Here is a 12333-nt window from a genome sequence, read left to right on the forward strand (position 1 = left end):
ATGTCTTCTAAATCCCAACAGTTCTCTGAAAAACGTATGTTTCTATATCAGTGGTGCTCAAACTTTTTCATTTCAAGGACCCACAAAATGATATGTTTTTGGCCGCGGACCCCCATCTCAAAATATGTTGTTCCAGGGGGTCCCAGAGGCAAAGATTTGAGTTAAAAATGTTTGCTTGAAAAATATGTATATTCCAAGATTTGCACACATTTTCACGATTTCTCAAAAATAGCAGATCTACAAGCTCGTAGCGCGGCACTGCTTGTATATCTGCTATTTTTGAATAGCCAAAGTGTAAAATAATGCTTTTTAGCTCAAATCAAAAGGTGACACAGATGCGTTCCAGGTCTTAAACCAACCCGATCGCCAGAGGAAACGTTCTCTTTGAACGTTTATGAAATTCCGTGAATAGACAACTGGAAAACCCGAAAATCCGTGCATAGCCGCCTCGCATCTCCCCCATTGTGACTAAACCATTTCGGAGGCGCGCAGTCTCAAGGGAATTGTCGCCACGTAAGGGGCCACCAAGCGAGCTAAAGCGAGCGAGTTGCCGTCCCGAACGTTGCGACATTCCCTTGTGCCTACTCAGCGCCGTTTGAGTTATGTACCGATAGGCACAGAATCGTAAATTTTGTTGTGGGGACTGCTCTGCTTCCGGGTTTTTCTGGTTACACCCACCGTGGGACTCGCCGTACATATGCACGGAATTTCGGGGTTTCTAGGCGACTATGCACGGAATGACGTGCACTGGATCCGTGCAATGTATACTAATTCTCTGGCGATCAGGCTGCTTAAAGATGGAGTGCCATGATATTTTTCAACCCTAAAACCTGATCATAAGGTATTATTATTATGTAAGGATTTTTTTCAACAAAAAAAAAGTGTACAGTAAGTGTTAAAATGTTGTTTTTATGTAGACACACCCACCAGTGCATTAAGTATACCTGGTTCTCACCTTAGCACCTCCTCCACCACCTTAGCACCACCCACCTGTCCTAGTCCCTCCTCCTCCTTATGCCCACACCTGTTGTGTTATGATAATGAGGGGGAGGGTGTGGGCTTTGTGATGTCACTAAAGCGCTGTTTCTCTATTGGCACATTTGACCCTCAAGGTTTCAGCCTCCAGGAAAAAACTCCAAATAGTCAGAGAAGACATAAAACACCATAAAAACACCACCGGGGGGCTTAATGAAGTTCTATCAACCTCATAGACACATGAAAAACAGAAAAAGTGCAAAAACATGGCACCACCTCTTTAAACACATGAGGAAAGGCAAGGCATACAGATGCAGTGAAGTTACATTTAAATGTGGTTCATCATGTACCACGGTGTACTGAAAATATTCACACAGTCTTCACGCAGACACATGCGCACCCACTGTACTGTACTGCAGTATCATGTAAACTTAATGAATGAATGGAGAGGCATTCATTTCCGTACAGAATTCATTTTCTGTAGCATAGCCTATATTGTGGAGCATCTTCATCTTCATTCTAAATGTACAGTAATTTTAAGGATTCTAAAAATGCTGACTTTCAGTGCCGAGTAAATCATTCCCAAGCATAAAGTTGACACTGTAAAACCATGGAACATATGACAACATTTTTTTTTAATGGATCTGTAAATGTTTTTTTTCCCCTTCTTTTTCCCTCTTTTTTCTTTTTTTTACAGTTGCAGGCAAACAGAAAACAAGCCCAAACCAACGTTAGCCAATGTTGCATCTTTTAAAAACAGCAATTTATGGGTCGTCTACTTTATACACAATGCACGGTATGCATATTATGCAAATAGCTGTGTGATAACACTACCTAGATCACTGAACAGGCCACAACTGTCACAGTTTGCCATAACCCCTTTATGCTCCGTCTTTAATGTTTAGACCCTCTGTCAAAACGCCTCTCCACCAGTGTCTGTCTGGTGTGCTTTCGGTGTGCCTTCTATATTCAGCTCTGAATATGAAAACTGGATGCACTGAACACTCTGAAACTCTGAAAGAAAGGACATTTCCTTGGTGCCCTCAGAATGAATCCACAAACGTACATGAAACCCATGAAATAAGAACTGACCGAGGCTAGAAAATTTTGAAATGTATGGAAATCAAGCTGCAGCATGTGTTCTGCACAAAATGGAATGAATATAAAAACATGCCTCTTATCAATCGCAAAGTTTATCTTTTACATAAACTCCATTTTAACTCAATTTTAATATTGAAGTCACAACATAGACAACAGTAATGGTTGGGGGTACAGAGCTGAACTAACTCATGTATTTGACTCCATTGGCAATCAAATACATTCTTCTGAAAGATAGATCTTACATTACAAACTGTATCGATCATATCATATTACAAAATGTTCACTCATTGTGTGTTCGTGGATTTAGGCTTTTCCAGACAGTGGATGGTGATTTCCTTATGCGAATTTGGAGAAAGACTATATTACCGTGGATATTACAGTCACTATAGGCAGAATGGAGGGCATTCAGTAGCCGTTCATCCTCGCATACCATGGTACAGTATAATCAAGGGATGGCATGCTCCAAAAATGAAATGGGGGGTGATGCACATTGCATGTACGGTAGAAGGTATGGTCTTGTGTTTTGATGTACTAACGTTGCGGACAGTGACCCACAGTAAGCTACATACATACACACACACATACATACAGATGTATGACAACTAATAGCCTAATCATTGCACCATCATCCTGCAAATGAAAAAACGCTGAACTTGATGAAATCTGCCCCATTTCCATGACGCTTTAGGGTTTGTCTTTCTCTAAAGCGATTTGCACTCACCTCACAAATGGGGGTCAAGTCACATTTATCTCTATAGACCAGGCCAGGTACACACCCAAGTGGTACGTTTTTTTCATCCAACCAGATCAATAATACTTATGCTACAGAGCGTGGTGTGAAGGACGCAATGGCCGTCCCATTAAAAAAGTCATACGCATACGCTTATAATTGAGATAAAATGCTGAAATCACTGAAACTGTACAAAATTAGGAGAGAATTCCTCAAAAAGACTGCAGACATTGAGATGAGGGAATGGTGTTCAGTGTCTGATATTGAGGGGCTCCCTTATGGTTATGTCCTCCAGTACTGTATCTTGGCTTCTAATAACACAGTATAAAACAAAAAGTCTAATTAGCACTATCAGCACAGCATAGCATTTGCACTTAATTTACATTGAGAACGGATTGTGCCAAAAAATAATGCATGCAGTAGAAGTATTAAATTGAAATGACAAAATTCAGTGTTTAAGGTTATGGCGAGCATGAAACACGAGCACCCATAGCAATTGCTTTGTGTTATCAGAGGTCAAAATATCATGGATGCTGCACACACACGCACACGCACACGCACACACACACACAGTATGCGCGCGCACTTACCATAAACTATAACAGTCGCTGTGGTGCTGCGTCTTTTGGCCACTATGTTTTTAGCCACGCAGGTGTAATTGGCGGTGTCAGATAGACGGGCTTGTTTGATGATCAGGTTGTGGTCAATAGTGATGTAGAAGTTTCTGTCCTCTGCTGGGTCAATTATCTCCTCGTTCTTCAACCATTCCACCTGGCAGGAAGAGAGGGAGAGAGTGGTGAGCAGAAGGCACAGAATCTACATGTTTTCTTATTGTATAGCACCTAGTTATCCGTCTTTTTTTATTCTTCAAGTCTTTTTGACGTGAAGAATAATAAAATGTTGCCACGGTCACTATGAAACTGTTTTGCATGGAACAAGTGTGCAGGCATTACTCCAAATGTCTTATAACCACATGAACCCCTAATGACTTGAGTGTCACATAGCACCAATAGAACTCAGTTTATATTGTGTGCTACTGTTGATCTGCATCAGAGGCCTTTGCTATGGAGGCTAGGGACAATTTGACTGTCTATCCCCATCATCTACTCAGCGTTGTTCTTTGTTCGTGACCCTCTCAGTCCGGTCGAAACCCAGAAACCACCACTTGAGGAGTTTTATGATTGTATTATAATCTTGTTTAGTAAAACCAATCTCAGCATGAGCGTGAAACAAAACAGATTAGTCAAGAAAGGCCTCAGAATGTGGTGTTTTTTTTCAACCAACTGAAAGAGTATGAGATGAGAGAGCAGGAGGATTACGTTAGCATTGTGCTAATCTTGTTTTTTTTTTCAACCCGTGAACCTGATATATACGGGAAAAAAGTCTGGATGGATGGACTTGTAATAGGATGTTGTCCTAATCATGTTTTTGATGGCTTTGTGTGTATGTGTGATTGTGTGTGTGTGTGTGTGTGTGTGTGTGTGTGTGTGTGTGTGTGTGTGTGTGTGTGTGTGTGTGTGTGTGTGTGTGTGTGTGTGTGTGTGAGGGGATAAATCATCTGGGGAAAAAAACAAAAAACAAGAGGGATTCTATAGCTCAAACATCAACCAAGGAATTGTTGTGCTAATCCTGCAGAATGAACGGCTTCACTAAATCTCAGTGTGTATGCTCAGTTCATTTGACAGATACAGCAGAGGGAAAAAAATCTATTCCTGTGAGAAACCATGAAGGACGTGCTACACAATACATCAGCCCTGTGTAGATGGAGGACCTCATCCACCCACTGAGTACAAAGGCTGTTTTTTTTTTGTACTTCTCCTCCTGACTGTTATAATGCTCAGGCTCATTACGACCTTCAGGTCTCAAACTCAAAGGATAATTAAAATAATGGATTTATTTGTTTATTCATTAATTTATCGCCTCGTAAAGATGCATCCATTTGTCTTTTGCAGTACAGACTTTAAAGTTAAAATGTAGAATACATTTGAACACTCTCAGAGTTAATCTAAAGTCTTTCGCACACCTGACAATCATTTCTCTGTGACAGGTGCGTAGGCGGAGCATAAACGTGTACAAGTCATGGAATGAAAAACACCTGCACGCCGCCTTCACTTGCTCAATAAAGATAAAACGCCTTTACGAAGGATGCAACGACAAGGTCAAAGACTTTCTTCTGGCATCTGATGACAAGTGGTAACAATATCCATATATATATAGAAAAACATGTGCACACACTCAGAGATAAATGACCAGTTAGGACCAGTTGTACAGCATAGAACTAATGCACTAACCGTAGCCTGGAAACCAGAAAAATCTGCCAGTACAGTACTAATATCTACACAGTGATGTTAGTCTGGCCATGACAGGCTATAACTAATGCACTGTCCTTTATGGACACTCAGGATTTACAGTGTAGAATGAATGCACAAACTAATGAACTAATGCACTAATTACAGTGTCGAACTAATTCGGCTAGCTCCGCAGCCTGTGAATGATCCAAGCACCACCGAAGAAGAGCACACCCAGAAATCATGTGATCACAACAACAAAAAAAATCTAGGCACCTTTCATGTCAAAGTATTTATAAAAGTAATTTTTTCTCTGCTTTCTGTTGTTTTTCTGCTGTTTTTCAAAAAACAAGCCACATTCCAACGGCCATAGCTCTGGAATGGAATTGTCCGCGACCGGACAATTATTTTTCCTACTACGACACCCCTGTGCGTGTAATGAGCCGATCTCCGTGAGGACGGCGGTCACGGAGAATATTCGTGATTTTTCAAAGGTACAGTAAAATCGCCGTTTTCGCTGGCCCGGAGACGGATGAATTAATTCATTCCTGGCAGTGAAAGAGTTCAGTGCCAAACTTATTTCTGGCTTTATCACCCCTGTGCCAAGGCCAAAAATACATTGTAAAAAAAAAAGTGCTTAGGAGCCGAGATACAGCTTTTTCAGTAAGAAGTTAAACAAAAAGTGAATGGAGCAGCAAATCTTCAAATCATCATATCTTGGGTTCTGAACATTTTTTTTATTATGATGTCGGCGACGTCATTGGCACTCTGGGCTTATGAAAAACGTGACGTCCGGCGACGTCATTGGCACTGAATGAGTAATATATTTTTTTAAAGTTAACTTTTTTGACTCAAATCTTTGCTTGGGGGTCCCTGGAACAAAAAAAAACTAGATGGGGTCCGTGGCCAAATACATATCATTTTGGGGGTCCTTGACATGAAAAATTTTGAGCACCACTGATATAGAAACCTTAGTTTTTCAGAAAACTGTTGGGAACAAGTTGACGCAGCTCCTATATTAGTGACGGGCAGGACAGAAAGTACATCTGACCCCGTTCACTCAAAAACCCGAGAGGGGAGGACATATTGCTGAACATATGCTTCAGCTATGGTTTCAGGTACATTGGGTTGAAGGGTAGGACAGAAGGAAACGAGCTCATTTACGGGCCTAATCACATTTCCTGAGTGCCGTATTTACTGGTCCTCGCTCCCGTAAATTCAGCCTGTCTGAAAACTTACGGCGCACACATAAATGTCTGTGCGGCGTTGTTTAATTCACATGGTTTAATTTCCCCCACCCTTTGCATTAGGAAATGGCATTCTCAGATGTTGAAAAAAAGAAAGTGAGAGGAAATTCCGTGTTTCTTAAGTTTACTGCCTCCTATAAGACACACTATCTCTCTCTCTCTCTCTCTCTCTCTCTCTCTCTCTCTCTCTCTCTCTCTCTCTCTCTCTCTCTCTCTCTCTCTCTCTCTCTCTCTCTCTCTCTCTCTCTCTCTCTCTCTCTCTCTCTCTCTCTCTCTCATCTCTCTCTCTCTCTCTCTCTCTCTCTCCCCCTCCCTCTGATATGAGGTTTTCTCCTTCAAACGGTCTGCTTCTCCCTCCCTCCCTCTGTGATCTTTGACCTTTTGGGGTCCAGCAATGCAAGGGAGAAAAGCTTTTGACCAAAGAGCATATAGTCTTTGGTCGTGAGGCTTTTTTTCCACCTTTTCTTTTCTTTTTAATTTTCCAATTTCGAGTGACTCGCGTTGTGACCTTTCAATTTCCATTAGAGAGAAAAGGTTACAGTGTGTGTGTGTGTGTGGTTGTGTGTGTGTGTGTGTGTGAGAGAGTGTGCGCGCGAGCGTTGGTGGGTGGGATGTTTGCTAAGGATAGGAGCTTACGGAAAAAAGACACTTCTCAAACACAGCTCAAATGCCATATGCACTGTGCTGTATGATAATGAATACAACTGAGTCATTCTTTCAAGACATCTGTGTTGTTATACAGTAGCCTACTGTCCAGGTCCATGTTTTGTCTTCATTTGAAATGTGCTCATTTTAGGCTGCTGAACCAAAGCACCTTGAGTAGAGGTAAAGGTAAAGACAAAACACTGCATCAAATACATTCCTACATTCAGAAATGCGAGACGAGGATGTCCATCAATATCACTTTGACATCTGAGGTGACCCCCAGTGGAAGATCTGTACGCCGGTTCTAGCTCATATTTGATTACATACATTTGTGTCTGTTCTTACTACAGATAGGATGTCATTTCAACACATCAGCAAGTGTGAGACGTCTGTGATAACTCTAAAACATACATTTAAAATGTCAAGAATTACAATTGAATCATGTATTTCTGTTCTTCCTAACTTTTCTTGTCCTTCTGCTGGTCTGCAAAGACTATTTCAAACACACTTGAATATACTGTATGTACAGTACAGTACAAACTAAAATAAGCTTGACCTGTTTGCAGTCCTGCTCTTCAGAAGTTCTGCAAAGTGGCCTGAATGGTTATGGTGAGCAAAAACTGTACACAGTAAAATCTGAGAGTTATGGGTCCATTTGGTTACATTTGTACACTCTCAGAGTTAAATGTACACCTTGTAGGAGACATGGAATGTCAGATGATGCTGATGGCTAAGTCATGCTAGGTAAACAGTATTGAAAGATGAAAAGGTAGCATGAGAATGTGCAGGCTCTGTGGGATTATGAAGATCTCCATGCTATATTCCATTGATTCTCAACATTTTTAAGTACCCCAAGTTTGATACACGGACCCCCATTTGATATGATTTTGATCTCTGGGATCCCAATGCAATCTACACTGTAAAATAAATAAATACAACCCTGACTAGTGTACAAATTGCGCCATTTGTACACTGTCTGTGTTCAAAAACAAAACAACCTGTGAGGGTTAATTTGGACCCTTACATTGAGAACCAATAATGTATTCAAGCTTCATAACAGAGCTGTGAGAACCAGCAGGAGGGCAGAGAGAGGGGGAGCTTTTCTCCTTCAGTGGAGTGTGTGTTCTACTTTAAAACTGCTGATGTTGTTTTGTGTGTGTATGGGGGCACGTGCACACACTCACATGTTCTGTGTGTGTGTGTGTGTGTGTGTGTGTGTGTGTGTGTGTGTGTGTGTGTGTGTGTGTGTGTGTGTGTGTGTGTGTGTGTGTGTGTGTGTGTGTGTGTGTGTGTGTGTGTATGTGTGTGTGTGTGTGTGTGTGTGTGTGTGTGTGTGTGTGTGCGTGCGTGCGTGTGCGTGCGTGTGCGTGCATGCAGGAACCAATGACATGCATAAGGAAATATGATATAATGATATTGAATATTAAATATTAAAAAGTCTGTGGGAATGTCATACCTCTCTCTCTCTCTCAACAGCTCTGCTCTAAACTAGACCTATACCTGTATACAGAAATAAGTTCAAGTGGCAACAATGATTCGCGTTGGCACTTTTTTCAACTGAAGATGTTTGTCATGCAACATGGTCTTAACAACTTAAACCCAAAATACAAGTGAGATCGTAGAACGTCTATTTCCACCATATGACTGTCTATAGTCGCCTATTATGACAGGCCCAGAATAGGGACGCTACAGGGTTCATGTGCTTCACTTAAAACTGATCAGGAGTTGAAGCTTATGACACATTGCTGTTGTGACGGTTTATCACAACCTTATGGATAAACTCATACATATACTGTAGCTGTCAATGAGATAAAAAAAAATCCTACAGAAGATGGAAGTCAACGTCTTTGTCTGCATAAAACGTTGCTATGGTTACAGGCATTGCTCCTGGCCATCATGTTTTGCTTCTCCACATATTGAGAAGCTTACTCTGGCATTTTCAATGGTACAACAACATTGAAGTGCGTGTGCATGTGCATGTGCGTGCTCGTGTGTGTGCGCGTGTGCTCTCTCAATTTTGCTTTTAACATTGCCTTGAACTACTTACTTTTCCACAATAACCACTGTGATCCTGCGAAAGGACTGTGTGAACTAACAGAGGAGGCGGAATGGATTTATCATGCACACAATCACAAAGACACAAACACACATGCACACACATGCACAACAGGCTCAAAACACCCAGGCAGGCACACAAGCCCACAGTACAGGTGCACTCACAGCAACCAATAATTCAAGGTCACAATCACACACTCCTAATCATACACAGTGGGAAACGCAAGCAGAGCAGAGAGAGATTAAAGCCTAATTTATTCCCTGTATCCTTATAAGATAAAAGAACACTTTTTTCTTTTTCTTTTCTTGTAAAGATCCGTTTCTTTCCCCTGCCATGTCTGCTTTATTTGTGATAGTGGCAGTGAGAGAGATGATGATGACGATGACATGCGGCAAAGAGCCTTGGGTCTACAACAGATCTACAAGCTCACTATGTGTTGCGATGCGACACGTTGTGAGCATGTATCTGCTATTTCTTAAATAGTTTGAGTACTTTTATTTTGGTACTGTAAGTATCATTTTGAAGCCAATACTTTTTCAGTACTTTTTCTTTTGCAGTACTTTTTCTCAAGTAAAAGTTTGAATACAGGACTTTTACTTTTACTAACATTGTATTTTGACCTTGTGGTATTGCTACTTTTATTTAAGTAAAAAAAAAACGCACTATTCTTCAACAACTGACTCCAGCCTTACTTAGCCTACAGTATGTGATATACTGTACACTCTTACTGCCCCGTGGCTCACCTGGTAAGAATAGATTTTCAAACTTTTACTACTCCAAAGTGTCACAGTGACTGCCTCTTGTCACTCCCTTTTCCCTTCTCCCACTGGGCTGGTTCACCCGGGAAGCCCATCTGTGTGCCTGATCGTCCTGAGGATCCCCAGACGCTGTCTGTCATCTGTAGCTGCTTCATAGTTAGTTCCTGAGTTAGCATTTTCCCTGTGTACTTTATATGTTTCTAAGTAAGGTTTAATCCATTAAGACCTGGAACGTATCTGTGTCACTTTTTGATTTGAGCTGAAAAAGAATTATTTTACACTTTGGCTATTCAAAAATAGCAGATAATACAAGCTCATAGCACGGCACCGAGTGCCGCGCTACGAGCTTGTAGATCTGCTATTTTAGAAAAATTATGAAAATGTGTACAAATCTTTGAATAGATATTGTTTTAAAGGTCCCTGGAACAAAATATTTTGATGAGGGTCGACGGCCAAATAAATATATTTTTGGCAGTCCTTGACATGAAAAAGTTTGAGCACCACCAATCTGGGAACCAATCGCCAAATGAAAAGGAAAAACAGCGCCCTCTGCTGTTTTTAACTATCTCACTTGGCTCTGGGAGGAAGTCGACGTAGCACCCGTGCGCAAGGAAACCAGGGTTTTGGTCTGCCTTCAGCGCTCCACTTCCGGTGGTGCGACTATGTTTTCATTCCCACTAACAATATTTCTACACGGAACACTAACACCACTTCTCCCAGAGAACATGGATCGTTTTGGTTATAAGCCCACTTGTTTCTATGATGAAAGAGCAAGTTAAAATGTGAATATCTTTCCGTGGTTTTGTCTGCTCCGAGGACGCTATTGTTAAATGAGTTTCGGTTTGTATATAGTGGGGAAGGATCGGCGGACACGTAAATCCCGCCCACTACATTTGATTGGGTAAAGCGCGGCCTGCTTCCTGATCTGAAGGCACGCCCACTTGTAGGCCAGTGCGTACGCGATATGACGAACCCCCCCGACATTCAAACGCAGAGCAGAATCTGTTCTTGAGAGATTAGAGCACCACTGATATAGAAACATACGTTTTTTCAGAAAACTGTTGGGATTTAGGAGACATTCGTAGAATTGGCCTCAGGTCTTAATGGGTTAAAACAAACAAACTCACTCAATCAATAGATTGATCAGTCAGTCAGTCTTGTGTGTTGAGGAGACAGTTCAGACATGCCTTGTCATTTTGTGCAGATGAAAAGGAAAATATTCTCAAGCAAAAAAATATGACTTTATAAAAAACACAAACAAAATACAATGTGTGTGTGTGTGTGTGTGTGTGTGTGTGTGTGTGTGTGTGTGTGTGTGTGTGTGTGTGTGTGTGTGTGTGTGTGTGTGTGTGTGTGTGCGACAAAGACTGGCTGATTGGATCAAGCCATCCCCCCGTGGAGAAGCTGTTATTATAACACCCTCCCTCGCATCACCTGAGCCACACACTCTGCCAGACACCTACAGACCACATGCAAGCACAGGCATGCACGTGGGCGCGCACACACACACACACACACACACACATTTGATTCATCACTATGGTAAGGTTTTGAAATAATGGCAGGGTGGAGATATAAATCCTACATTACTGGTGACCACACACACACACACACACACACACACACACACACACACACACACACACACACACACACACACACACACACACACACACACACACACACACACACACACACACACACACACACACACACACACACACACAAACACACGCACACACACGCACAATCTGTCCCCTGCCCTCCACTTCACTTCAACCGTAATAGGATTTTCCCCAGAGGTTCAAAAAGAGTCCAGGATCTATCTCTGTCCACAAAGAGAACGACTTGGATTCTCATCAAGTAGAAACATTTCTGATCAATTAGTCACGGTCTACTACCCGATTATTCACCCTAACAATTCAACTGCTTATCTTTACAATACATGGAGCCTCCCCTGTGGTGGATAAAAGCAGGTAGAGATTGGCTTTATTCTGAATAGTAAAGTGGCCAGCACAATGCTGCCTCTTCCCTGCTCATTTAATGTTTTTCCCCCTTGTGAACTTCTTTCTAGAATTCTCCATTATGTGCGTTGAGTGTAGCAGTACAAATTGACTGACAAGCACGTTGACAAGGCAGCTAAGGGAAAAAAGGTAGTGTTCAATCCACTGAAATAGATTAAAGTAGGCCATTACGAATAGGCTATATTTCTATAATACTGTATGCTCCTGCAGTGGGAAGCGGCGCAAAGTGTTTCACAATGCAAAGTTTCACTGAATGCGAGCACCAACAGTACATTATGTGCTACCTACGGAGAGAAAAAAAAGGGGGGGAAAAGGCTAGTGCTGTATTATTATTTTTAATTGAACAGTAGCAGACCACAGAACACACAGATAACCAGATGAGATACTGTATAAATATGGCAAATGGCAAGAAAACAAAACACATTTGACATACTTTGAAGAGGCACTGTCAGATTGCATCTGTGGAGACTACCCTCTGAATCACACACACACACACACACACACACACA

General features: G+C 41.6%; 1 protein-coding gene across 1 annotated transcript in view; it reads right to left on the minus strand.

Annotated features, from left to right (window-relative positions):
* Window positions 1-12333, minus strand: part of LOC308088979 (netrin receptor UNC5C-like) — a gene marked incomplete at its 5' end in the record, with an annotated part of 146180 nt that overhangs the window by 50738 nt on the left and 83109 nt on the right. Inside the window, 1 exon segment of the mRNA XM_080433560.1 lies at window positions 3397-3577. Within this exon segment, the coding sequence (XP_080289686.1) occupies window positions 3397-3577 (181 nt within the window).

This window comes from Gymnoscopelus braueri, assembly GCF_963280865.1.
Source record: "Gymnoscopelus braueri genome assembly, chromosome: 7".
NCBI classification, from domain to species: Eukaryota; Metazoa; Chordata; class Actinopteri; order Myctophiformes; family Myctophidae; genus Gymnoscopelus; species Gymnoscopelus braueri.